The following is a 26,943-nucleotide window of genomic DNA, read 5'->3' on the forward strand; positions in this document are numbered from 1 at the left end:
TTGCGGCCCCTGCCGGTTACATAACTCGTTGCGGGCTTCGCGCGGCCTCACTTTTCGGCTGCCTGTGACCCCAGGATGCGCTGAGCCCCACGACGGCGTCCGCTGCCGCCGGCTCCTGCCAGAGGTGAGGTCCCCCGGCTCGGGTCTGCGGTGGGAGCGCTGGGCCCGGCCGGGGGCTGGGGTCGTGAGGGAGGAAGGGGCAGCGCGCACCGGGCGGGCGGGCGGGGGAGTTGGGGAGCCGGCTGGGGGAGGTGGGGACGCGAGTCGGCTGTGGCGGGGCGTGGGACGGCCGGGGCGCGCGCGGCCCACACCGCTGGGTGCCCAGGCGTGTCCGCGGGGTGCCGAGGGGCCCGCGGGGCTCGCGCCGGCCCGGGGTAAAGAGGGCCTGTAGAGTGCCCGGCGCGCTTCCCCGCGTGCCCCCAGCACCCCTTCCCGGGGCGCCTCCGGGCCAGGGCCCTGGACGAGTTCGTGGGGGAAATTTGGGACCAGAGGGCAGACCCGCCGGGTCTCCCTCCTGGTGAAGGGCCTGGCCTTTTCACAGTTCGGCGGTTTGCCGCCGCCTGGCCTGCTCTACCTTCGCTTTGGTACTTGTTGCACGGATTGTAGTTTTTTGCTGACTTGTTTGCCCTCCTGTGAACTCTTGAAAGCCTGGGGCTCTGTCTTCCTCATCTCCCGACTCTTTCGTCCTCAGCTGTACCTTTTGTTTTTAAGACAAATCAATTTCTTTCGTTTCTGGTAGTTTACAGACCGGCACGCAGATCGTAGGACAGCCCCGACCTTCTCCGCCAGATCGGGCACTTCTCAAGGAAGGGTGGGGGTCTGTAGCCCCTGTGATGTGGCCCGGTGGGAAAGTTGTGAGGGAGGCTGTGAGCCTTCTCTGGACCACTGACAGCACACACGTATCTGTGTGCCCCGCGGGTGACAGAGCCCAGGACCCGGAGTTACTCTGCAATAAACGTGGGCATTGGCAGCTTCATCGATCTGTTAAATTCTGCCAAGTCCTGAGCCATAAGATTTTGTTAGTCAGTGGTCCTGATGGAAGGATAGCAGCCCCACACAGTAGCTCCCTGTGTCCCCAGGTGGTGGTTAATTGGAGCCTCAGAACTGGAGAGAACATTGCTGGTTGCAGAAGTCTCACCAGAGGGCTGAAGGCAGAAAACTTCTAGTTAATGATTAACTGATCCAGGAAAGTTCTGTGACTCCGGGTCATCTACAGAAATACCACAATCCCTGTGGCATCTTGTGATGTAGAGATAAGTGTGAGAAGTTATTTGTTTGCCCCGTGAGGCACGAAGAAGGGGAGTTCTGAGCAACATTGAACTAAAAGGGGCTGGAGCAAAAACATATTCTCTCATGAAAGTCTCTGAATTGCTTTAAGTTTAGAAGAGAAGGGATTACACACTAGACGAAATTCACAGGTGGCGAAACTCAAGGGTCATCTTTCCAGATGGACGGATCAGTCATGGCAGAGCACATAGGTCTTCACTCACCTTGTTTAGGGATTTTGTTTAGAATCAGCGTGCAGATCGGCCCTTGAAAATGCAGCGTGCCTGAGCGGCCTCCTCGTCGGGCCATAGTTTGCTACAACTCCATCCCCCTGAGCTTGGAGACACCCTGGGATTCTATGTAGACTGTTAAAACTTGTACAAAACTAAGTCTAGGCGTGGTGTAGTGTTAACAGGCCAGAATAAAAAGTGTAGACATGTTTTGTTTTAAGTGTATTTATTTTTGAGAGAGAGCACATGAGCGGGGAGAGGGGCAGAAGGACAGAACAGAGGGACAGACAGAGAGAAAATCCCAAGCAGGCTTCACACTCAGTACGGAGCCTGACACAGAGTCTGATCCCACAACCCTGGGATCCTGACCTGAGCCGAAATCAAGAGTCGGATGTTCAACTGACTGAGCCACCCAGGCACTGCTAAAAGTACTGACGCGTTTTTAAAAGGTCTGTTTGTAGCTTTTACCTCTTCTGGTTATAAGTTGCGGTGACTTTGTCACCTGTTTACGTCAACCAGACCCACCTCGCAAACTTCAGATCTGACCTGAAGTTACTTAGCGACAGCGTGCCTTCGGCTGGGATGTAAAAAAATTCCTGGATGCTAGGAGATTTGAGAGATAAAAGATACCTACGAGGTGATGCTCTCACTGCTCCCTGGGGACTCGGCCCTGAGACTGCCTGAGCCTCGGTGTACCATTAGCAGCATTTTGGTTTCTGGCACCCTGAGGTGTGTTTAGAGGGGACCCAGAACGCTGACGGTGCAGCCGCTGCTGGTGACACAGCTCAGAGTCCTCAGAGCTCTGCATTTAGGGTGGCACGTGCCTTTGCAGTGCTGAGATAGCCCAGAGGTCCTCAGCTCTTGGTGACAGTTCTCCTACCTGGATAGAAAGCTGGCTGCCTCCGAGGCAGCGTCTTCTCTGAAGTGGTGGCTCCATGTTTACGTTTTACCTCCACTATCTTCCCTCGACATCTGTTTCTAGAAGGAATCCACAAAGCCCTCGAGATTTTTTGATGTCCATCCCTTGTTTGCAGAAAGGGAGCTTGGGCGATCGACTCTGTGTCAAGGCTGGTCTTGCTTACGTCCGTGCGCGTTGCTTTCAATCTGCAAAGTGATGCTGGACTTCTTTCTGGCTAAGCTTAAATGCTGATTTTTTTCCCCCCAGCAAATGTCTGTAAGTGTCTTTGATAATGCCAGGATCGGGCCTCCTTCCCTAAATCTCATCCTTTATTAGCGTGACTTTTGATAGGAGCTGGCTGGCAGGCCAGTTCAGGATTAGCTGAAGCCCAGCTATCTCACACAGCTGATTAAAGAGAGACCCATGCATTGGGAACCCCAGCGAGCATACGGTAGTTAGCATTCTGGTGTGGACCTTAAGGCGTCTGCTCAGTGCTTGTGGAACGATAGGAAGGAAGTGTGAACACGGAGGCAGGCTTTCTGCATGAAGTGGTTTGGGGTCCAAGTCAACCATCGAACCGGTGCCCCGATGGAGCCTGCGTGCCGAAAAGGCTGGCCGGCATGCACAGTCACCCGCGGTGGCCACAGCACTGAGCTGAGATAGATGGTCGGGTAGAGAAGGAGTAACAGCGAGTGGGGGCCAGTTCCCTGGTTGCATCCTGTCAGCATCTCAGATTCCTCATGTCTTCACCTGAGACTGACTTCCAGCTCCGGCAGGGCCCATGTGGCCGGTGGGGGGGGGGGGGGGGGGGAAGCCACCTGTGAATGCGACAGCGCAGAGACTTTTAAATGTCTCTTCAACTTGTAAGAATGATTACCCATTTTGCCCCAAAATGGACTCTTAGTGCCAGCTTTTAACCCCGTGGCCTCAGAATAGTGTGGCATTTTGTGTACTGATGCGAGAAATGAACCTTGTAAACACAGATTCACAGTTGTAGAGAAGCAGAGGAGGTGGTTGTGGAAGGGGACACAGTACAACGGTCTGAGGAAGTCTTTGTTCCCTCTGCTTCCACAGGAAGACCAGAGAAAAGTATTTTGTCATCTGCGACAAACCACGTTACACCGGTTCTATTTCTTGTCGAATAGTTACTGTTGTTAAAAATCAAATCCTGTCCCTCTTTTTTATTTCCTGAATTCCTGAAACGTGATCTATTTGGGCAGCAGCATATTGAAATTTGAGCCCATCTTGAAAAGAACCAAAAAGAAAGCAGTTTCATCATATAAAATAGCCTGTGGGTAATTGTCCTTTAGGTACTGGAAAGAAAGTTGGAAAATGTTAATGCAGCAGTATTTACATCTTTTCTGTTGTGTTCATGGGAGGGCTGTTGGATAGTTCTTTCAGACTTGTTTCTTTTTGGAGCCACTCCTGACTTTCTTTGAACTCTTCGGCAGGGCTTGCTGGTCAGAGAGCCCCTGCCGGTTCTATTCTTAGTTTCACATTACAGTGCTTGGTTTCTCCTCTGGCCTCCCATTTTTAACACCTTCGTTGATGTGTGTCTGCAGAAAAGCACACTGCTTGATAAATGGTCACGGCATAAATGTACCTGTGTACATAGGGCCCCAAAAGGCCCCTTGGTCCCTTATCAGCCAAGCCCTTTCCGTTGGGGGGAGGGGGAGAATCATTATCTTGTAGGAAACAGCAGAAACCATGGGGTATATAGGGGATTCTTAGTTGTGCTTTACATGGCACGTGAATTTCTTTACTGTGAACGTGTGTTCTTAGTAAAACAAAAAGGTTTATAAGAGCATTTCCTTCCCTCAAGAAAAGGGGAATGTTTTTATTTTTTTATTTTCATTTTATTTTAAGTAAGCTCCATGCCCAACGTGGGATTCGAACTCATGACCCTGAGATCAAGAGCTGCACACTCTACTGACTGAGCCAGCCATTCAGTGCTCGGGGAATGTTTTTTTTTTCTTTTTTTTTTCTTTTTTTAACCTTTTTAAAAAATGGTCATCTAAAACTTATAATTTTTTTATTTGGATTTTTTATAGCCACTAAAATTGTTTTTCAGGTGTACTTTTTAAAATATGTTTATAATTCTGTTTGGCATCCTCATCCACAACTACCTTCTCTGCTCCATTACAGCTTTGAGTGTGTGTTTAGAACATTTGTTCTTGGTATCGGTGCACAAAATGCCCTGCTATTTCGAGGGTCTAGGGTTTAAAAGTTGGCACTAAGAGATAGTATTTTGGAGCAAAATGGGTAACCATTCGCCTTATAATTTGAAGAGACACTGTAAAACTTCCCAGTTGTTGCTAATTAAAAAAAAGCCCATGAGATAATTTTAATAAAAGCATATTCACGATTTTCACATACCATCTGACAGTTGTTTTTTTTCTGAAAATAAAAATAGTTCAAGCTCATTAAAAAAAAAAAAAGCTCAAGTAATGCAGAAATGAGTGATGTGGAACACAGACGTCTGCCATAATTCCAGAGGCAAATGCTGACAGGAGGTCGAATTACTTTTAAAAAATAATAAGTTAACCTCATGATCAAGTGTTAACTTATACCAAATTTGACCCACTTTCATAATTAACGTCTCTTTGATTCTGGAGGATCCTAGACTCAAAGCCAGAGAAGCGGAGATTAAAAACCCCCATGCAACAACAAAACCCAGCAGAGGTGGAAATGCTGAAGGAAGACAGGGAGGCCTGGCTTGCTGGGGGCAGTGGGGAGGGGGGCGGGCAGGGTTACTGATACCTGACTCCCCCATTGGAGTACTTTTTCCTTTCAGAGTGAATAGCTACCACCTGGGTCTGTGTCACCACTGCCCCTGGCAGTGCTGAGAATTGAGAATTGCTGGTGGCCTGCGGGGAAACAAACAGTCTTGGTTGGGTTTGAGCCCTAGACAGGGTCCAGTCTTGGGTGATAGTCAAGAATGCAGATTAGGGGGCGTCTGGGTGGCTCAGTCCATTAAGCATCTGACTCTTGATTTTGGCTCAGGTTACGATCTCAGTTTTGTGAGTTCAAGCCCCGTGTCAGGCTCTGCGCAGACAGCACTGAGCCTGCTTGCGATTCTTTTTCCCCTGTCTCTCTCTCTGCCCCTGCTCTCCCCCGCCCCCCACTCATGCTCTGTCTCTCTCAAAATCAGTGAACTTAAAAAAAAAAAAAAAAAGAACGTAGATTAAATACATTCTTAAATACGTTACCCTTTGATTTCTCCTCTCCCCCCAAATGTGGTATTTACAGGTGTTTTTGTTGTTAAACCAAACTAGTTGACCACTCACTGGATCAGAACTGGGAATTACACTCTGGGTGCACCTTGTCAAGCGGCCTCTTACCGTGATCCCAGCTGAAAAAGCCTCGGGGCAAAAGCGCTTCTTTACCAGGCCATCCTTTGGGCCTGCTGTCTCCAGCCTTGAGCTCGGTCTTGGAGAACGTACGAGCTGGCAGCAGAGGCTCATCTCCACGCTCATTTTCTGTTCTGGGAAGATGAAACACATCTGGAGCTTTCCCGTGAGGCGACCATGGGGTCTGCTCATGGCTCCACATCTCTGGCCCCCTGTTCCAGTGTCCCCTTTTCTCCCAGCTCATAGTCTTGTCTCATCTTCCTCTTCATCATTGTCTCACCGTAGATCTGGGCTTTTGTTCTCCGGATTTGACACCGACCAAGTAGGGACACAAAAGGCAAATAGTCCTTTGGCTGCCTGTCTGCCACCTTTGTGGAAGTTCGCTGGCCCGACTGCTGTGATGCAGGCCCTTGGAACAGCCAGAGGGTTCTCTCCGACTGTCTTGAGCAACGTAGCCTTCCCAAGGGGGCTCGGGTGGTCTGAGCGTATGCCCTCCACATCTGGACATGAGGGAAAACAAAATGGAAAAATAAATTTAAGACAAAATAAGATCTATGTCGTCTTGAGGCACAAAGTAAAACTAAAGAGCAAAGCTCCAAAATGCAAGAGGTCCTCTGAACTTGACAGAGGCTTTTGTCTTTGCTTTCTCATCCTTGAGAATCTGGAGGAGGTCCCAGCTGTCAAGTGCCTGTACCCCAAGTTCTCTGGCCCCTGGCTGAGAACTTGGCACCTGACTGTAATGTTTACCACTAGCTTATAATTAATGTGTAGCCCCCCGCCCAGATCTTTTTTTTTTTTTTTAACGTTTATTTTTGAGAGAGAGCGTGCACATGCAAGCAGGGGAGGGGCAGAGAGAGAGGGAGACGCAGAATCCAAGGCAGGCTCTAGGCTCCCAGCTGTCAGCACACAGCCCGATGTGGGGCTCGAACTCAGGAACCGTGAGATTGTGACCTGAGCCGAAGTCGGATGCTTAACCGACTGAGCCACCCACATGCCCCACCCCCTGCCCAGATCTTAAGCAGAGCCATGTGTTTGACGTAGTGGAAGGAGGCACAGAACATCACCATCCCCCCAGCTAGTTGCCTTCTGCCCCTTCTCAGTTCCCCCATCCCATCCACTTTCTGATTTCTGTCACCATCGATCCCTTTAGCTGGTTTTAGAATGTTCTACAAGTGGAATCCTCCAGTATCGTGACTTTGCGTTTGGAGAAAATTGTATGTGAGAGTTGTGGGCTCCCCTCAGCGTGAGGAGGTGGGTTCTTAGAGGGCGGCTGTTTGGAACCGGAACGCCAGCTGCCTGTTTGCGTCCCCTTGTAAATTATTCACGTTGCTCCTGCACTGAGGTTTTGGGAGGAGCCCAGCCTGCCGGAGCAGCTGCCCGTGTGAACAGCTGGGCTGTGAAGCGTGCTCCCTTTGCCCCTTGGGGCTCCTTTGAACCCTGTAGCCCATTTTACTGCTGTGCTGCAAGGCAGGGTCCTGAATCCATCCCTGCCTTAGTTTCCGTCCCCCTACCCATCCTAAAGGCGAGAGGTTAGCTCATTACTGTTGGGTTTTTCAAGCCTATAACCCTGGCGTCTGCAGAATTTCACATTCCTGAGGGCCCTGTGTCTAACGCTCGCGCTGTGGGCGAGCTTGTGCTAATCTTCCCTCGAGCCTCACTTGAGAAGATGCCTGGAGTTCCAGGAAAGGCCATGGTGGTACTTCGTCGTGGGTGACGGACTGAGGGTTCAGAAAAGGGATGGACCAAGTCGTGAGCTTTAGAGGGTTTAGAGAGGAGATTCTCAAGGAGGCTGCTGGCTTCCAGAGAGGGGGAGCTGCCTGTGCCCTGTGCGCGTGTGCTGGGGTAGAAGCCGGCCTGAGACGGTCAGGAATAAAGCAGGAAGGTGGCGGCGCGGGTTATGTTGAAGGGAAGCTGGTGGCGGGAAGGCCTGTCCAAGAGCAGGTACACACAGTCCCCAGAGTAGGGGGTGGGTGGGCAGGGCAGGAGGGGATGTGGAGCTGGGCCAGGGACGGGAATGTGGGGTGGCCCTTGGGAAGGGGCCGTCTCATTTCATCTTCGCAGCTGCAGGTAAGAAAGCAGAGGCACATACAGGACAGCTGTCTTGGGGTCACAGTGACCCCAGCCTCCTTGCAGGGTCTGAGAGCACAGGGCATAGCATCCAGAGCATAAGTGGAGGGTGGTCTAGCCTCGGCAAGGAGGAAGGACCCTTTTGAACCAGTGGGAGTAAAAGAAGAGAAGGAAGGGAAGGTTCTAGGAGTGCTAATGGGTGCAGTGTGGTCATGGCTGGCCCGAATATCCGGCTAAGGGCAAGGGGAGAGGCCAGAGTACCTGCCAAGGCATTAAGAGAATGGGGTGGTTTTTACAAGTTGAATGTGGCTTGTGTGAGACCGAGAGGCAGTGCCTCTGAAGAAGGCAGAAGCCCTGTGGACCTGGGGCATTGGGGCACGAGGCAAGGGGCATCCAGAAACAGGGTTGTCCCAGCCTCCTTGCCTGGAGCGGGAGTGGAGTGCCCTGTGGACCTCGTGATGGCCTGGAACCCCTCTGGGAAGTGGAACAGTTCGTTCTCAGCCCGCAGGTTCTGAGTTCCCAGCACTTGGCAGTGGAAGGGAGATGGAAAGTGCCCCGGCGGACGTTGGGGACATCTTGGTGGCCTTTCCTCCACTTTCACTCTGTCCCTCTGGCTGAGCACTCAGAGGCGGTGCCCAGGTGTCCAGACACTACCCTCTCCTACAACCTGGGAGTCCTCAGGGAAAAGTGGCCTTTCGTACAGGGACCAGGGAGGTCATTTCAGCAGAGAAGGAGGACAGGGTTTGCAGACAGCCTCCTGAGGATGTGGTCGGGGACCGAGAAAGGACAGAGCAGGTGAGCAGGCAGGCCCTTCATTTGCATCTTGGAGAATCTGGTTTCTGTCCCTCCTTGAGTTGCTTCACTCAGCCACCCTGCCCCCCAGAGGTCAGGGGCAGAATGCAGACCCCGGAAATCTGGGCAAGAATCGTCACACAAGCCTGGACCTTCGCAGCTTCATGTTTTAGCTTCACGATCCGAGCGAACTTTGGGTTCCTTGCATAAGGGGTCCCTGCTGTTGTAGTGTAGATGTGCCTGTGTCTTGTAGGGAGGCGTGCTGAAATGTGGCCTTTGTGTCTGTGGCTTCAGTGTCACATCCACCAGCATCCCAGGGCTTAGATGGAGGCCCGATTCGGGGGCCTCTGCTCTGGCTTCACCCGTGGGCCCCTGTTCTCTAGTGAATCACCAGGATCCTTGCTCCATAAGCCCCAAGAGGAGCCCATAGCAATAGGAGACTGGCGCATGGTGGAAGGTTCTGGAAGAATAAGTGGGGGTTCCTTCAGGTGCCAGAGGTGGGTTCCCTGTCCTGCTCTCTGTCTGTGAATCACCCACTTGCCACCCCGGCATCTCGCATGCACCGCTGCCATCTCTACGCTCGTCCTCCGACTCCCTTCCTTCCTGTCCGACAACCGTGAGCCGCGTTCTCCCTTTCGCTGCCTTCCTGTCCTTTTCTCCACCCGCTGTCAGTTGGGCTGGGACACACTAGGCACTATAAATGCTGCATTTTCCCCTAGTTGAAAGTGACTTTCTATTTTTAGATGAAGGCTTATGAAAACATGGAAGTACTTTTAACAGGACATGAGAATCCACAAATCGGTGTGTATCTTGGAGCCCAGTGGTTTTCTTGAAAGTCAGACTGGGAACAAATCCTGCCACTTTGGTCAAGAGCCTTGTCCCAAGGGTACTAGGGAAAGATTGACAAATCCCAGGATATGAGAGATGCTCGTGTATTGTGAATGTCATCCTTTGCTATCAGGCCTCACGGTAGGGGGTTTTTAAAAAATCTTTTAAAATCAGTTCTATCGGGGGCGCCTGGGTGGCTCGGTCGGTTAAGCGTCCGACTTCGGACGTCATGATCTCATGGTTCGAGAGTTCGAGCCCCGCATCGGGCTCTGTGCTGACAGCTCAGAGCTTGGAGCCTGCTTCACATTGTGTCTCCCTCTCTCGCTGCCCCCTCCCTGCTCATGCTCTGTCTCTGTCTCAAAAATAAATAAACATTAAAAAAAAATTTTATAAATAAATAAAATAAAATCAGTTCTATCGAAGTTCACTACACACACGACAGAATGCACCTGATGAGTTTCAGCGTGTGTGTATGTACGCGCATCTGTGTGTGTAACCACCACCGCCACCTAGAAAGACCACATCCTGTCCCCTCAGGAAGTGCCCCGCCCCCAGCCTCCCAGGTCCCCAGCCTCAGGCAACCTGACAAGTCGAGGCCTGGCTTCCTGGCTGTGGCCATCCTGATCGCCGGCTGCTGGCTGCCCTTGCTCCGCTCATTCCGTTCGCTGTGCTGGAGGGTCTGGTGGGAGTGTGCCGACTGCGTCCTGTCCCGCACCTCCTTTCCGTGGGAGCTCAGAGCACGTTTGCCGGGGACCAAGAGCACAGTGGGGCACGGCCAGTGAGATCCCTGGGGCTCTGCCAAGGGCAGTGAGGGCAGGCAGTCACGGCACCCCGTTTCGGGCTGGCTCGAGCCCATCCAGCACCAGATGAACTGTCTAGAGAGCTGTTCCTGGAAAGAGGAGGACGTGAACTTTCCTGGCACAGGCCAAATGTTGGAGCTGAGGGTTGATTTTTAGATTCATCTGGTGATTTGTGGTTTGTGTTGATTTCTCACTGGGGGGTGGGATGGGGTGTGCGTGTGATGTTTCCTTTCTCAAAAGCGTTTAAGCTGCTACCCTGTGAAAACTCACAGACAGCACAGATATTCTTGGCTGAGACTCAGTAGCTTCCTGTGATCGCTTCTTGCACAATGACCGACTTTTTTTCCTTCCAGTGTGAACTAATTAGGATCGGCCCAAATCGGGGGTAAGCTACCAGGTTGGCCTTGGCGCACTGGCAGCTCTTCCCCGTCTCTAAGTCTGTATCTCCTGCCGGGCTCCCTGGTCTTCAGCTTTGTCTTCCCAGGGGTCCCCACCCTACCGGGCTGGCACAGACGGTGGCAAGGTCTGGGTCCCCCCTCGCCCCCTCCAGTGGGCACTGGTGTGGGTCCCTGCAGTTTGACTTGCGGGCTGGAAAGCTTCTGATGGTCTCCAGAATCTCCTGTGACTGCCTTCAGAAAGACTCTAGCATTCCCTGTCAGGATTAGTTCGGTTTTGTTTTGAACCGCTTGATGGAGATCTCCTCCACATGCTGTCCACTCCACCTGCTGAGAGAGTGCCGTTCAGTGTCTACAGTGCGCTCACAGAGCTGTGTATCCGTCACCACGTTCGGCTTCAGGACATTTTCACCGCTCCCGAAAGAAATCGTATCCCCGTAGCCACCACCCTCCAGCGCTGCCAGCCTCTGCAACCACACTTCTACTTCCTGTCTCTCTGGATTTGCCTGTTCTAGACATTTCTTGTAACTAGAATCCTGAGATAGGTGGCCTTTTGTGTCTGGCTTCTGCTCAGCATCGGGTCTTCAGTGTTCATCCCTGTCGTAGCCGGGGTCAGTATAAATGTCCAGTGTGTGGACAGACCACATTTTATTGGTGTGGTCATCCATTGACAGGTGTTTGGGTTGCTTCCACTTCAGGGCTGTTTTCGGTGAGTCCGTACTGGACTCCCACTCACCCTCCCTCCTTTGCTCAATTTAGGGGAGGAGTTGTGTCCTTGTTGGGGTGTTGATATTTATAGATCATCCTGTTTGGCCACTTGGATTGGCAGCTGGTGACGTGTTGGGGTTTGTCCACCGGGATTTTCCCCTGAGATTGTTGCAGCAGGGAGAGGGGGGTGCCCCTCGTCTCAGGAGCCTTCTCTGGAAAGACTGCACTGAGGGACAGGGCTTGTCGTTGGCCTTGGATGATGTGGGGCTGTTGACCTGTGACTCAGAGGCTCCGGGTTTGGGCCGGGGCTTCCTGCACTTCCCAGTTCTCTTGGCCGGAAGGGGAAGGAGTTGCCCTGAACTGACCCTGTGGCACATGCATAGCATCTTGGGCAGCTTCAAGCCAGCTCCTAAAACAGTGCCCTGTGTCCTAGGACTACATGGTGAGTGTCCTGTCGCTCTTTAAAACATCAGAGGAGTTTGAGGGCTGCTTAACTCGGGTCCTCGGCAGTATTCACTGAGCCCATAACCCCCTGGACCGGCCGCCACACCCACCTGGGATCCAGAGTGTGGGTCAGTGAACCAGCCCTGGTTTGAGAGAACTCGCTCTTCGGGGGAGGAGGTGCACAGAGGCGGCGGGCGTCCCTGCGGGGTGTGGTGCTGCTTTTCCAGGTGCCAGAGGCGTTTAAATCCGTCGCCTGGCACACCTGCCATCTATATCTGACACTCCGCCTCTGTGGGAAAGTCGTTTACTCGATTAGGAACATTTTCAAACAGTCCCTTCGTGTACTCTCATCCAATTGGACGGTTACTAACATTTAGCCCTAACCCTAACTTTGCTCCAACTAAATTAAGTTACAGGATAGTCTGTCGTTTTGCCTCTGCATATCCAGTATGCATCTCTTAAAGAATGTGGACATTCTCGGGAGGCCTTAAAGAATATGGACATTCTCGGGAGGTCATGATCTCACAATCCGTGAGTTCGAGCCCCGTGTCGGGCTCTGTGCTGACAGCTCAGAGCCTAGAGCCTGCTTCGGATTCTGTGTGTGTGTGTCTCTCTCTGCCCCTCCCCCACTGTACTCTGTCTCTTTCTTTCTCAAAAATAAATAAGTATTTAAAAAATATAAAACATGAATATAGACATTTTCTGTACAACACTATTTTTATACCTTACAAGGTTAATGGCACCTTCAGTTGTTGTTTTAGAGACTTTGTGTGTGTGTGTGTGTGTGTTGTGTGTTGTGCCGGAGAATTTTTTTTTTTTTAAAGTGTCAGAGGTAGGGGCACCTGGGTGGCTCAGTTGGTTAAGTGTCCAACTTCGGCTCAGGTCGTGATCTCACGGTTTGTGGTTTAGAGCCCTGTGTCAGGCTCTGTGCTGACAGCTCGGAACCTGGAGCCTGCTTAAGTTTCTGCGTCTCTCTCTCTCTCTCTCTCTCTCTGCCCCTCCCCCCTTCTCTCTCTCAAAAATAAACAAACATAAAACATTAAAGAAAATTAAGTGTCACAGGTATACCGCATGGATTCAGAATCCAGCTAAGGGGAATGGGGGGTCAGCAGGTGAAAGCCTCTTTCCAGTTCAGGTGAGCCTGAACTGGTGTGGTGCCTCCAGCCCTGAACCAGGATTGATGTTCAATAAAGTTCAAGGGAACGTCTCTGGACCGGCCAGACGGTGCTAGTTAGCGGCTGGTGGTCACCAGCAGCCCACGTTAATGGGCTCTTCCTCTTCAGCTCCCAGCCCGTTGGCGTCAGTGGCTCGTTCCAGCGTCAGCCCTGCCCTCTGGGGCCTCACCCTTTCTATTTTAGAGGCAACTCAGACTGGCTGGCTAAGGCCAAGCCAGAGACAAGTCCAGGCTCAATGTCCGAATCCATCCTTTTGTGGGACAAGGGAGAGTTACCCCTGCTTTGCGGGTTGTACAGAAACCTGCAGGGGAGTGGCAGTTTGTACCCGACTCTGACTGCGGGGGTCCATCCTGCCGTTGGTGGGCGGACCCCTCAAGCCCGTACACTCAGGTTCTTTGGGACAAAACGGCCCTTTGCTTGGGATGACTGGGGAACCACAGCCTATCCAGTGACCGCTAGTCTATATTTTGGACGGGGATGACTCATAAAACTCAGGATTTGACACTTTCGGTTGACCGGTCCATTTCCCAAGAGGTGGCTGGCCAGTTGAGAGGCATGAGGTTCCTGGTGTCACACTGGAACGTTCTGGGCCACAGGCCGCATCCTGGATACCATTGAGGACGGGTTGGAGCGGACGGCCACGGACGAGCGGAGGACTGGAACAGCCCCACTGTTTAGGAACCAAACAAACAGTGGATCTGTTGTTGACCCCGAGATCGGGCTGGACAGAGTTTTGTTTCTGAAGGCGCATTCCAAGAAAGAAAAAAAGCAAGCAGTGTGGGAAGGTCAGATTTGCTTAGTCTGGTGATATTTTTTGTTGCTTGGTTGCTGTATTGGTTTGTGTTTTTTTTGTTTGTTTTGTTTTAAGTAGGCTCCATGCCCAGTGTGGGGCTTGAACTCACAACCCTGAGATCAAGGGTAGTGTGCTTTACCGGCTGAACCAGCCAGGCGTCCGGGCGCCCCGTGCTTGGGTTTCGTTTTGTGTTTGGTTCTGAGAACTCAGATACATGCCGACCCACAGATGGGGCTGCCTCGTCCCAGCAGGCCTCCCAAGTTAACTGTGGTGACGGTTCGTGTCCCTTGTTATGTCAGCACAAATGGCTGTCCGTGCCCTGCCCGGAAGGAGGGTTTTTTCTGGGTCAGCTTAGCTCTTGGGGGCTCCGTCAAGCTCTTGTATCCAGGGACCAGCTCTGTCCCCTTCTGAGTGACAGGTCTCCAGCAGGGCTCCTGCCGTAGACGCCAGTTTCTAAGGTGCAGGTGCTACCTTGACTGTCGCCTGACCCACGACCTATCGGGGTCCACCAGGCCTCAAGCAGGGACAAACCCGTTCCTTGTCCCAGGGGGTGTCCCATTCTGTCCCCCTCAGATCCCTGCGTCAGGGCACCCGGTGCTGCCGGGAGGGCCACAGGAGGGGTCCCCACCCTGCAGACCCCACACGGGCAGTGTGCAGGCACTGGTTGAAGACACGGAGGGAGGAGGAGAAAGCAAGTCCCCTCTCATTTCAACTCGAGCCAGTGCTCCGAGAGGGACACGTCGGGTGGCGTGGTCCCCACCCCTGGGAGTTTGGCGTGTGCCGGAAAGTTGGAACCCAGTGTGGCCACAGTACCCCTGCCTCCTGCAGCCCTGCAGACCACCCCACAGCCCCTGCCGTTCCCAGCCGGAGGGGCTCCTGCCCTCAACCAGCCCTTGGCTGGCGCTTGGCCTATTTAGCAGCACCTGGTCCCATGGCCGGCCTTCAGAGGGGCCCGTGTTGCTGAGCAGAGCGTGCTGGGGTTATGTGTCCGGGGCTTAGAGGGTGAGCGGCACCCCCACCGTCCCAGTGGTCAAGCCTGGCAGTGGAAATCAGCCCTGGCAGTTGGCACATTAGGACATGTCCTTCCCGGAGACCCACACGGGAACGCCTGAAGTCTCATGGGAACCGGGCCCTAACAATGTCAGGGCAACAGGAGCAGGTGACCTTGAAGCATTGTCACAGGCCCTCACTTGGGCTGGCTGAGTGGCGAGGGCTGAACTTCCGGGTCCCCGAGACCTTTGAGCATCACCAGGACTGTCTGGGTGCACACTCACAGAACGGTTGCTAGAGTCAGTTGGGGCCGGTAGGGAATGACAGTCCTCTCCGGGGTCCCGTCCCCCAACATTTATTATGAAAAAGTTGGAACACGTCGAGAAACGGAATGTGTGGGCGGTAAGTTCCCACACTGTCTCTTATCTGCCGCCCGTGTCCCGTGGTTCCTAGCACCGTGTCCATGTTTGCCTCCTGAGTAGTGAAGTCTCTCGAACCACTTCAAGTTCGTTTCACACCCCACGATGCCTCCGTCCAGCGTATTTCAGTGCGCATCTCCCAAGACTTCCTACGTAGTTACGCCCTTTCACGTCCGGGACAGCCAGTAGCAGCTTCGCAATACCGTCTGCTCTCCAGCCCCTGTTTATATTTCCCCAGGTTACTTTTGATTTGTTCTCTTTTCCCAGTGGGGGTTTACACGTTGCATTTGGTAGTGGGTCTCCTTGTCTTTTTTAGTCTACTTTCGTTCCTTCCCTTTCTTTCTTTCTCTTTCTTCCTTTCTTTCTTTTTTTCTTTCTTTCTTTCTTTCCCTTCCTCCCTCTCACCCTCTCCCTCTCTCTCTCTCACACACACACTCTCTCTTTCCACAACACTGATCTCTGGAAGAGACCGGGCCAGTTGTCTTGTAAGATGCCCCACATTCCGTGTTTGTTGGCTGTCGTGGTGCCGTTAAACTGAAGCCTGTGTGCTGAGTTCAGGCCCAGCGTTTTGGGCAGAACCCTGAGTGGTCAGTGTATTCTACCTCGTGGTTACAGGGCGGGCTCTGTCACTGGGGGCACGTGGGGCTGCTGGACCTGGGTTGGCAGGTTAGGCTTTTTCCGGGGGTCAGCAAATCCTGGAGATGCAGGCGCTTTGTCAGAATCCAGCCTTCCTGCCCCCCTTCCGTTAATTGACACAAAGAGGCCGCTCCATCAGCAGCCTGGACTGAACGTACTTTCCTGACTTAAGAAAAATTTTTTCACTGTTTTATTTATTTTTGAGAGAGAGAGAGAGACAGAGTGAGACAGAGTGTGAGCGGAGGAGGGGCAGAGAGAGGGAGACACACAATCTGAAGCAGGCTCCAGGCTCCGAGCTGTGAGCACAGAGCCCGACGCGGGGCTCGAACTCAGGGACCGTAAGATCATGACCTGAGCCGAAGTCAGACACTCAACTGACTGAGCCACCCAGGTGCCCCTTTCCTGGTCTTTTAAAAGGGTTGTTCGCAAGGCGCCAGGCTGGCTCAGTCAGTGGAGCACATGTGACTCTTCATCTCGGGATTGTGAGTTCAAGGGCCATGTTGGGTGTGGAGATTACTTAAAAAAAAATTTTTTTTAAAGGCGCCTGGGTAGCTCAGTCAGTTAAGCATCTGACTTTTGATCTCAGCTCAGGTCTTAATCACAGGGTGGTGAGTTCAGGCGTCACATTGGGTGTGGAGGTTACTTACAAAACAATTTTTTTTTTTAATAGGAATGGAAGATCCTTTGTAAAATAAATAGGGGCACCTGGGTGACCTCGATGGCTCAGTCGGTTAAGTGTCTGACTCTTGATTTCGGCTCAGGTCATGATCTCACAGGTCCTGAGATGGATCCCTGCGTCGGGCTCTGTGCTGATAGTGTGGAGCCTACTCGGGATTCTCTTTCTCCCTTTCTCTCTGTCCCTCCACTGCTCGGGAACATGAGCTGTCCCTCAAAATAAACTTAAAACTTTCTTAAATAAAACACTTACAAAAATAAAAAGAGTTGTTAGCAATTCATGACCCCTGATCTGAACTTCAGCCTGTCTCACGGGCTCTCTTCCTGCCCAGTCTTTGTCTGCGGGGGCGGGGGTGGGGGGGGTGGGGAACAGCTCAGCCAGCAAGCGCCACTTCCCCTGGAAACCTAGCCATGCAGCCCCAGAGGGGGCCAGGGGCAGGAGAAGTCGGGTGTGAGCCCCTGAGCTCTCCGTGGTAGAGACTCAGCAACGGCTGGCTGGGGTTGGGGGTGGGGGGGTGGCGGTGACAGGCAAGAGGAACTGGGGAGAAGCAGGCAAGTGTGGGCACTCCGGGTCCTGGTCTGCAACCTGGGGGCAACTGGCACCTGTGCTGGGACTGTCGTGAGGGACAGAAACGCTCGGTGCGGTTACGAGGAGACGTCCGCCCACGGGGGATGAGACTAGTTTTCCCGTCTTGCTGCCTCACAGGTGACAGGTGGGGCCGGCCGGCCGGTGAAGGGGTGCGGCCGCCCTCCTGACGCTGCCTCCCGCCCTGCAGGTGTGAATGACAGAGGTGGTGCCGTCCAGCGCCCTCAGCGAGGTCAGCCTGCGCCTCCTCTGCCACGATGACATAGACACCGTGAAGCATCTGTGCGGCGACTGGTTCCCCATCGAGTAAGTCGAGCGGCGCCGGTTGCCCCGCGCTGCAGAGGGTCGGGGTGGGGAGCGGGCAGGGGGACGCGCACGAAGATTTGCTGCGAAGGCCAGGACGGCCTGGCAGCGCCGTGGCGGCCCGGGGTCACGTTGCCTGTCGCTAGGCCTCGGGCCCTGCCTGCCATCGGGCTCCCTCCACCTCACCGTGTCCCTTGTGCGGAGAGTTCCGCCCTGGGCTTTACGGAGAATCTTTAGCCGAAAAGCTGCCGAGCGCAGTGCCGGTGACGATTCAGAAAACGGAGAAGCAGCTTAAGTGTAACGTGAGGCCTCGGTTGCACACGTCGGGCTCTGGGCCTGCAAGTACTGTAGTATTCAGCCGGGGAAAACCCTGTGGAAGAGAAGAGGTGTGTTGGTCGATGAGGGTTTTTTTGTGTTTGTTTTTCAAATGAGCCGGCAGATGAGAAAAGTAGAGTAGGAGACAGCCCTGTGCCCATCCTGCTGCTGTTTAAAGACCTGTACACGATAAAAGCCTGCGAGGTCATACAGCACGTCACGGGGTGTTGTCAGTGGTTTGTGGGGAGGTGGTTGCAGCTGCAGCTTCGTCTGTCCGTCAGTCTGTCCTCCTCTAACTGCTCGTGCAGCGGTTGCGGTGGGAGAGATAGGTGCAACTTCGTATTTTACAGGCTCCCGGCTGGGAGCTGGGTAAGTGCCAGGGGTGAACTCGCAGCGAGCACTGTGCGGGGAGCTGTGCCGACAGTAAATCCTCGGTTCTCATCGCAAGGATTTATCATTTAAAAAAAAAACTTTTAAAAATTAAAAACGAACTAGATCTTGCATTTCCTTGAGTCCCGCCCTCTGATGGGTTGTGTCACCGGCCGCGCGCGCGGGGAGGGAGGGGAAGGGCGAGCGTCAGCCTTCTCGGGGTGTGGGCGCAGCGGCTTCAGGGGTCACCGGGGGTGCCGTCCTTTCACCCCGCGGTCCCCTGCGTGGGTCAGACCCTGCACCAGGTGGAGCCGTGCTGGGCTGGAGCCTCTGCCTCTCCTCACAGCTTCCTGCGCCCTAGGCCTCAGGTTCCAATGACGGTGAAGCGAGCTTCAGTCCCATGGGCTGTGTGGTGTGGCAGCGTGTCCCAGCTGCCACACCAGCCGAGGGTTCTGGGGTCAGAAGATGACGGTGCGGGGAGGACCAGGGGAGGGGTGTGGGCGATGCTCAGGTCTCATCGAACGTTCCAGTGGGTGGTCAGTGGCCTCTCTGCTATGTCACCGCGAGGGTAGGGCACCCTTTTCCAGCTCTGGGTCTCAAGAAAGGCGTCTCAGGGTTACTTGTTGTCTGTCCCAAGTTAAAAAACGAATGTACACCCCCATCAGCCCTCCCGACTGTGTCTCCTGGCTGTGGCTGAGTCTGCCTTTTCATTACTGCTCCCAGGGCCTTTGCACAAAATGTTCTCTTTCCTGCTCCCCCGGGCGGGGAGTCTTGTGAACAGCCCCCGGCAACCCTGGCCACACTCTGCCCTTGAGGGCTCGTCCCCATCGCTACCTGGGAGGTGCAGTGAACCCAGATGCACTTGGCTGTGAACTTGGCCCACACCCCCAGTCTTGAAGGGGTCTCGTAGAATTCTTGGAAATGACCCAAGTGTCTGAGGGTCATCTCTTCCAGCTGCCCCTGCACGTCATGCTCTCGTGGAGAGAACGTCATTGGGAGTTTTTTTCCTCTCCTCTCTTACGTGAGGATAGAAAAATCATTTTTCCCGTCAGAAATCCCCAGTGCCGTCTAGACAGATTCCTGCTTTAAGAAGACCATTTGGTGTAGACGGAGTGGTGGACAGACAGACTCCTTCTCAGTCATGGAGCAGTGGGCAGAGCGGCCCCGGGTCCCCCGTGGTTCCGCAGCCAGAAGCCCAGCATCAGCGTGTTCACCTGACCTTGTCCTCCCCCTCAGGTACCCAGACTCATGGTATCGTGATATCACCTCCAATAAGAAGTTCTTTTCCCTCGCCGCCACCTACCGGGGCGCCATCGTGGGAATGATAGTAGCTGAAATAAAAAGTAGGACCAAGATACACAAGGAGGTGAGTATGTGTGGTGAGGAGCTGGTGGTCCCCGTCGCCGGCCGGGCCTGCTGGGGGTGGTGACCGAAGCACGCGCCCTGCTCTGTGGCCCTTTCTCCCGGGAGCCCAGACTGAGTATGAGCCTCGGGGGTGTACGTGGCACCGTCACCCACGCGTTAAATGAAGGACCTACCGCAGGCCTCCTAACAACTGTCATTTCAAAGTGGGGGCGGGTGTAAGCGATGCCCTGAGAATCCCCGGAGTTGTCAGGGGCTCTGGAAAGATCTGTGACTTGTACTGGCAGCAGTGTCATGGAACTGCCACCTCTGCTGTGGTTGGTTGAAGGACACGGTCAGTTCCAGTAAGAGGTTAGGGAACATGGAGAATTTCCTTTCATCCGGATTCACAGACCCCTCCCCGATCTGAGAACTGGAGGGTCTGTGGGCCCCGTGTCCACAAGCTCTGCTCTGAACGCACAGTGCGAGGCCACAGCCACAAATACGTTGTTGCACGTCGTCACGTTGGATCAAGATTGTGCGTAATGATTTTGGTCATCTTAGCGACTGAGCTGTGTTTCCCACATGGGTATTTACTCCAAGGACAGGAAGGAACCCGCTGACAACCTGCATTGGTTCTGTCTGTTCAGCTTCGGTTACTTCTTTAAAAGTAGAAGAGGGACAGCTCCCTTTTACAGACCCGACCCACTCGAGCGGACCCCATCTTGCTTGTGACTAGATTGTGGCAAAGGTAGTTTCTGTTAGGAGTGACTTTCTATCCCAGCTTCCTCCTGGGCTTTTTGCTTCCGGTTCGTCTTGCACGGTGGCCGGATTCATGACTCTCCTGGCTCCAAATGCCATCCCCGGAACCAAGGAGCACCCATGGGTTGGCCTGCCATGTCACTCTGCCCGGTGTGGGCCGCACGGGGTGCTGGGGGGGGGCACTCGAGCCCCCACCGCCTTTACTCAGAGACCACCTGGGGGCAGTGTAAGGTCCTTGAGACAAACCTTTTCAGACCTCATCCAGCTGTCTTGTCCCAAGTGCCCAGTACGTGCCCACACCGCGCAGTTGTTCCCTTGTTACCGCTGTAACCTCACACCCTATGGTCCTGCCACCCCCACACGTCCCCGAGAGGAGCGGCTTTTTGTGTGTGTCCTCAGTTTAGCCATTTGCGCCGCAAAGCCTTGCACCCTCTTGTCTCTGTGTGTGTGTGGGGGGGGGGGAGCCTGTCCATCATCTTTGCTCTGTCCCCTCCTACCCCAGCACCCCACAGGGGTTGTGGTGGGAGAGTCGGCCCGTGGGATGTGCCAGCACCAGGACCAGGCCCCTCAGCCGTTAACCTGATTTTCTTTCTGACTTTTTCTTCAGGATGGAGATATTCTAGCCTCCAACTTCTCTGTTGACACACAGGTCGCATACATTCTGAGTCTGGGAGTGGTCAAGGAGTTCAGGAAGCACGGCATCGGTAAGGCACAGCCGTGCTCACGGTGTTTGGCGTGTGCTCCAGCCACCGTGTCCAGTCACGTCCCATGCGCTGGTGACGTGCCTGTAAATGTCCCTCGTCCCGCTCTTCCCCCCGTCCTGCGTGGACTTCCGGCCTCCCACCCCTCCCAGCAGGTCCCCGGCCCCACCTCCCTCCACCCCATTGGCCTTCGACCCCTGCTTCTAGCACCCACTTGCCAGGTGCAAACAGCAAAGGCCGTCTGGGTGATGGCTTCATTCCCAAATATGACCTTTTTTTAAAAGTTTATTTATTTATTTTGAGAGAGGGACAGAGCGTGCGGGGGTGGGGGGTGGCAGCAGAGAGAGGGAGAGAGAATCCCAAGCAAGCTGTGCGATGTCAGCGCAGAGCCTGATGCGGGGCTCAAACTCAGGAACCGCGAGATCATGACCTGAGCCCAAGTCAGAAGCTCAACCGACTGAGCCATCAGGCGCCCCCCAAACGATCAGATTCACAACACTCCCAGATGTCCTCGTCGGGGAATGGGTCACCACACACACAGTTTATGTCAGGTCATGAGGTGTTGCTGATTAAGAGTAGAAAACGATTGACAGCCAGTCCGAGCTGCCCTGTGCCAGGTGCCCGTCACGTGCAGGGGCCTGTGCCCCAGGTGCCGCTCCAAGCCCCTGCTCTGCCCCAAGCCCGCAGGCAGCAGTCTCCCTTTGTGACTCAGGCCTGTCCGTTCTACCTTTTCCCTCCACTCAGGTTCGCACTTGGTGATGTCTGGAAGCTTAGTGAGTCTCCGCCATGGGCCCGGCCCCACTGAGGGAACTGCCTGACCCCCATCTGCAGTTCCGGATGCCTGATGGTCTGCCCCTAACGAGCCCCATCTGGCCGTGGCATTCTAGGGGCTTTGACACAGCGGTTGCGGGAGTTCCGTCTGTGATACCGTGGCAGAGATCTCTGTAGATCTGTAGAGATCTCTGGCAGTCTCGCTTCCTCATCTGCCTCCTGCTCCCTGCCTGCCCTGCCGTGCGTGACTGTCGTCCCTCCTCCTGCAGGTTCCCTCTTACTCGAGAGCTTAAAGGATCACATATCAACCACCGCCCAGGACCACTGCAAAGCCATCTACCTGCACGTCCTCACCACCAACAACACAGCAATAAACTTCTACGAAAACAGAGACTTTAAGCAGCATCACTATCTCCCCTATTACTACTCCATCCGAGGGGTCCTCAAAGATGGCTTCACCTACGTCCTCTACATCAATGGTGGCCACCCTCCCTGGACAATCCTATATCCTTTACTTCTCAGGGGTGAGGGATATGGCTTCCTAGCCACAAGGGTGGCTCGCAGGGCCAGGGCCCATGCACCAGATGGAGCCGCCGTTGCCTTCCCATGACTCAGGAGGCCAAGCTCACGGGACGTGCCGTGGCTAGATCTGGTTGTACTCGAGTGTTTCTCAGACTTCACCCGTCACGAGGTGTGGGTTTTAACCCCCTTGGCCAACGATCCATGCTTCCAACAGATGCCGATTGGGAGCCTCCTTTTCCAGGTGCACAGGAGATGCACACAGCTGTCAACACAACAGCGGGTCCCCTGCCGTCAGGGGGCCCGGCCCGTGTGCTGTCAGTCAGGGGAGGAAACAAACAAGGTGAAAAGAATTGCTGGCTGTTTGCAGCCCTGGGGTTCGGACCTCCCTTTCCTGAGGCGTGTCACCCAGAGCTGTGTCCCCCCTCACCCCCACACGCCGCTCCCTCCTCTTTCGCCCTCTCTGGGCAGAATGGGCAGTTGGGAGGCCAGGAGGCTTCCTAATAGTTCAGGATGTGGCTCCAGAATGCTGTGTGAGGGTGAGCCAGCAAGAAGCTGATGAGGCGAGCGAGGCTAGGGTTTATCCGTTTTACGGGGACGTAAACAGGAGGGAGAAGCCTGGCCTGCAGGCTCCCCGTGCATGTGCACGTGGGCCTCTTGCAGCTGTCCGGGAGGTCGGCACCGTGACCCCCTCCTTGTCCCAGGGCCCTGCCGTTCCGATGCCTGAGTACGGGGTCAAGTTGGGACACTCACTCTCCTGCCAGACCTCTCCCCCTGGCGCCCCGTCCCTTTCCACGTGCCTGAGCTCTGCTCACCCAGGAGGTGCTCTCCGACCCAGTGCCACCCTTTATTTCTTTGCACGGTGGAGCCGCTCGGCTCACGAGGCTTTCCAGCACCCTACAGCGGCTTAGCGGGCTTTTGGCCTCCTTCCTGAATGGCGGCGTCTGCATGCAGGCCTGCGGCTTACCGCGTGGGCCTGCTGACCGTGCCGCCAGGGGTGCGTGGGCACGCAGGGCGAGTCGATCTTCCTTAACAGAGCCGCACGGACTACATTCAGCACCTGGGCTCCGCTCTAGCGAACCTCAGCCCCTGCTCCATCCCGCACAGGCTCTACCGCCAGGCCCACAGCCTGCTCTGCAGCTTCCTGCCGTGGTCCAGCATCTCCACCAAGGGTGGCCTCGAGTATAGCCGGACCATGTGACGCCGGCTGGGCGGCCTCCGCCAGGCCCCACCCTTCGGCACCCCGCAGAACCCGCCTTCCTGGCCGTCCGACTTCCGTCCTCTGCAACAGAGCTGGTGGCCGCTCGCCGGGCCCGTCGGCCTGCCCCAGCTGCAGGCCCGGTGCTACGCGGGCTCGGAGCAGAGCGTCGTGGGGCATGCCTGGTCTTGGACAGGTATGCTGGAGCACGTGGGGGGGGTGGGGACAGGGGAGCCGAACCCGGTGGGATGGGGGGATGGCGGTGCCAGGACATTAAGCCCGTGGCTCTTTCCGCAACAAAAACAGAAGGGCCTGAGTGGGCGCCTGCTGCACAGGGATGTTGGGGAGTAGTGGCAAGAGCTGAAGTAGTCTGACTGACTTTCAGAAACTTCAGGAAGGAAAGAAGGGTCCTTGAGCCCTTGGCCAGGACTTCTGTCTTTTCACTTCTGAGCTCCGATTACAAAAAGAGAACGTGTTCATGTGGTTCCAGTAATTAAAAAGGTACCAGATGAGGCCCCTCCTACCCCTCCCCCAACCACTCAGCTCCCCTTCTGAGGAGCATCCAGTGTTTCAGTGTCATGGCCGTGCTTCCAGGCCCGTGCTAACAGGACCTGGTGGCGGGGCCTCGTGACCAGGGCTCTGCTCATACACGGCCACTCCTGAGTGCCATGTGTGCTAGGGAGAGCTGGCCTCTCCGACCACAGAGCCAGGAGTCATGGGGACTCCCAAGACCCACCCCTTACCACAGACACAGCCCAGGGCATTTGGGTGGTTTGGGCCAATTCACATGGGCCGTGGCCACCTAGGCTGAGTCCTCATCGGTGCCCTGATCTGTGCAGGGACCAAGGGGAGCTGGGAGCCCCAGGCCGGGGCATGCAGGCTTGAGCAGGCCCTCTCCCTGGAGGCCTTCACCCCAGCTCCCCTCTTCTTTTCCACAGGCTTTTCCAGTCCTCCTTTCTTTTCTGGTAACCTGTGGAAACCGCCGCCTCTGCCTCTGCCTCTGTCCTGGTCCTGCCCCCATGAGCGTGCACCGGCCCCGCTGGCCAGGTGAGGTGCGGCAGCATCCACTGTGGTCTGTTCCTTCCACTGCTCCCTTCCCCTCCGATGCCCATTCCTTCCAGTTCCTTCCTCCAGAGCCGGAATGAACTAATGGACGGCAGGAACCCAAGTGTTGTGGACAGACTTGACCCTGAAGACAGAGGAGCCTCAGAACAACGAGGGCGTGAGATAAAGGGAGTGCCAGACCCTTGTCCAACACCGGCTCCCAGAAGCCCGGGGTACGGGGAGCAGCCCCTGCCTGTCCATGGAGGGCTGGCTCACGGTGGGCGGGGCCAGGGAGGCTTTTCCCCCAGGCACAGAGCTCTGGGGCTCAGACCCTGACAGGAGAGGTCAGATAACGCAACAATTCCCCACTGCTCAGCTGGGAGGTCGGGCCCTCTGGCAGCATCCTGCGGGGGGCTTCATACTGTCGCGGAGGGCACAGGGCTGCCCCAGGGAGCTGGGCTGAGGACAGGTGCCAGGGAGGTTCCTGGGGGTCTTCTCCCCAGTCCCCCAAGTCCACCAGCTGCAGCTCCGAAAGGATGTCTGTCGAAAGGGACCTGGCCTTCGGGGCTGGGGGTTGTCGTGTGCCTTGTGGTCCCTCAGCCCCTGGGGGCAGCGACAGGAGAGGCTATCAGCGCCAGGAGGTGCGCGCAAACATCACTTGCTTCTGGCGTCACTCTCACCCCCATTCCCCAAAGCTGCTTGCTCCCCAAAGCTCCTCTCCAGAGGAGAGGGGGTAGCAGGGCCAGGCCCGGCGTGGCCACAGCGCGCCGGCCTGAGAGGAGAAGGAGGAACAGCCAGACCGGGGGGGCCTCCGGGGCAGTCACGCTTCCTTCCCTCAGAACTGCACAGTCTGGGGCCACCTCCACTCATGAGGTAGGAGAGAGGGATCCTCGAGACGAGGAGAAGCCGTGGGCGGGAGACACGCTCTCCCCCCTCCCCACCTCGTGACTGGTGGTGCCTCTCGGGGTGAGATCCCCGCCTGTGCACTGACCTTGGCTTCATGCTGAGGCCCAGTTTAGTGTCCTCTCTAATCTGAACCAACGGTGATTGTATGATTTTTATTTCTGCCCCGAGGGGTAAGGGCAGAGTCTTCTGGAAGGTTTTGCCTTGGACTTTCATAATTGAGCTCAGAGGCCTTGCCCTGCCCCCTCCCTCCCTGCCCCCAATCACTGCAGTGTCCAGCCCAGTGTTGAACAGATTGTAGTGTTTTGTCTCATTACAAACAAATAAACAGACTTTAATTGGTCACATCCTGTTTCTCCAGTGCCAGCCTGCTGCACTTTTGGCCCTACCTCTGTGGTCTCAGCTCCCGTGGCTGAGCACAGCTCAGAGACTGCGTGTGCACTGCCCTGTCCCAAGGATGGCTCCCAGCTGAAAGGGCCACTTGTTTTGTGTAATCTGCCAGAGAATGCGGTCCTGAGGCAGAGGTTCTAGAGCTGAGGGGCACAGCCGGCTTCAGCACAATCAGAAGGTCCTCAGCAGCTGCCTGTTGTTCTGGGGTCTCTGAGCGGCTCTTGGCCTTGAGCTGGGCCCGGTCCTCTCGGGAGGCACTGTCCTGGCTGAGAGAAGGTTCCGCAGGTGACTCAACACGGTTGTCAGGTGGGGACTCTGGGCCGGTGCCCCCGCCACAGGAGCCTCGTGGGAGCCTTGGGCCGGGACACCCCACCGTGGCAGCCTGCGGCAGGGTGCCAGCGTGTCCCCGTCCCTAATGGGCCAAGCCCAGGACCAGGTGCTCCCACCAGCCTCTCCTTGGGGCTTCTGCCCACCCCGGGGTAGGGGGTCATGTTTGTCACTCCACTAGACAGATGAGGAAGAGTGGTTCAGGGCCTGGGAAGTACCCTGGGGCTGCACAGCAAGTGAACGGTGGCCCTGGAGCCCAGCCCAGGTGTGGACTCTCCAGAGCACATGTGCACTGCTCCCCAAGGGGTGGGCATCATCCAGACGGCCGTCCCTGGGGGCCAGGGCCTGCGGCGCCTGCACAGCTGGGTGGGTGGGAGCCTCTGGGATGGGGACGGGGGTCGATGCTCCCACGGGGAGCTCTGAGCAGCACCTGCTGCTGGTAGGTCACATCCGGGTCATTTTTGCCAGCGGGTCCGGCTGCTTTCCTCTGATGGGTCAGCTTCAGCAGTAGGGAGGCGACTCCCTGGGGTCCCTGCCCAGTTGTGTGGCTGAGTATCACTGTTCCTTGTGGCGTGGGGGTTCTGGTCGAGCCTTTCCCTAAGAACAGCTGTGCCTTCCCAGGCTGGCCTTCCCACATCAGGTGTCGAGGACACCGCGTGTCCAAAGGGCCGGAAGGGACTCCTGGCGGCCAAGTTGGGTGCCTCCTAGCTGTTCAGGGAATGGGGTGGGGGCGCCCCAGGGCACTCAGTGCACGTTTCCACGAGTGTCGACTTGTTTGGGATGTGCCTTCACATCAACTCTGAGTCCCCAGGACGCTAGGACTGTGTCTTCGCTGTTTTTGGCCTATTCCGTGTGTTTTTCAAGAAAACCTCGGGAGGTTTAGGCAAGAGCCGTTGAGAGGTGAGCTAAGCGACTTTTCTTTGGAGCCAGCTTGTCATTGCAGCAAAT

The 26,943-nt window shown here is 55.3% G+C and overlaps 1 protein-coding gene across 2 annotated transcripts; it reads left to right on the forward strand.

Moving 5' to 3' along the window:
* NAA60 (N-alpha-acetyltransferase 60, NatF catalytic subunit) lies at nucleotides 1-25,623 on the forward strand. Of its 2 annotated transcripts, XM_019468403.2 has the most exons (8): nucleotides 1-124; nucleotides 17,243-17,358; nucleotides 19,276-19,405; nucleotides 20,750-20,846; nucleotides 21,884-22,118; nucleotides 23,178-23,527; nucleotides 24,270-24,378; nucleotides 24,466-25,623. In XM_019468403.2, the coding sequence occupies exons 2-6, from the start codon at nucleotides 17,249-17,251 to the stop codon at nucleotides 23,332-23,334; spliced, it is 729 nt and encodes a 242-aa protein (XP_019323948.1). In that variant the 5' UTR covers nucleotides 1-124; nucleotides 17,243-17,248; the 3' UTR covers nucleotides 23,335-23,527; nucleotides 24,270-24,378; nucleotides 24,466-25,623. The 2 variants fall into 2 exon arrangements, with proteins under 2 accessions (XP_019323948.1, XP_019323946.1); XM_019468401.2 differs by having other exon boundaries at nucleotides 24,270-25,623.
* Nucleotides 25,624-26,943: the final 1,320 nt, after the last annotated feature.

Source organism: Panthera pardus, unplaced genomic scaffold (assembly GCF_024362965.1).
Source record: "Panthera pardus isolate Hobbes unplaced genomic scaffold, ASM2436296v1 HiC_scaffold_4, whole genome shotgun sequence".
NCBI classification, from domain to species: domain Eukaryota; kingdom Metazoa; phylum Chordata; class Mammalia; order Carnivora; family Felidae; genus Panthera; species Panthera pardus.

Coding starts and splice junctions, on each gene's coding strand:
- NAA60 (XM_019468401.2), top strand. CDS start 17,249: ATGACAGAGGTGGTGCCGTCCAGCGCCCTCAGCGAGGTCAGCCTGCGC. Junction 17,359..19,275: donor GGCGACTGGTTCCCCATCGA/GTAAGTCGAGCG, acceptor CCTCCCCCTCAG/GTACCCAGACTCATGGTATC. Junction 20,847..21,883: donor GTTCAGGAAGCACGGCATCG/GTAAGGCACAGC, acceptor CTCCTCCTGCAG/GTTCCCTCTTACTCGAGAGC.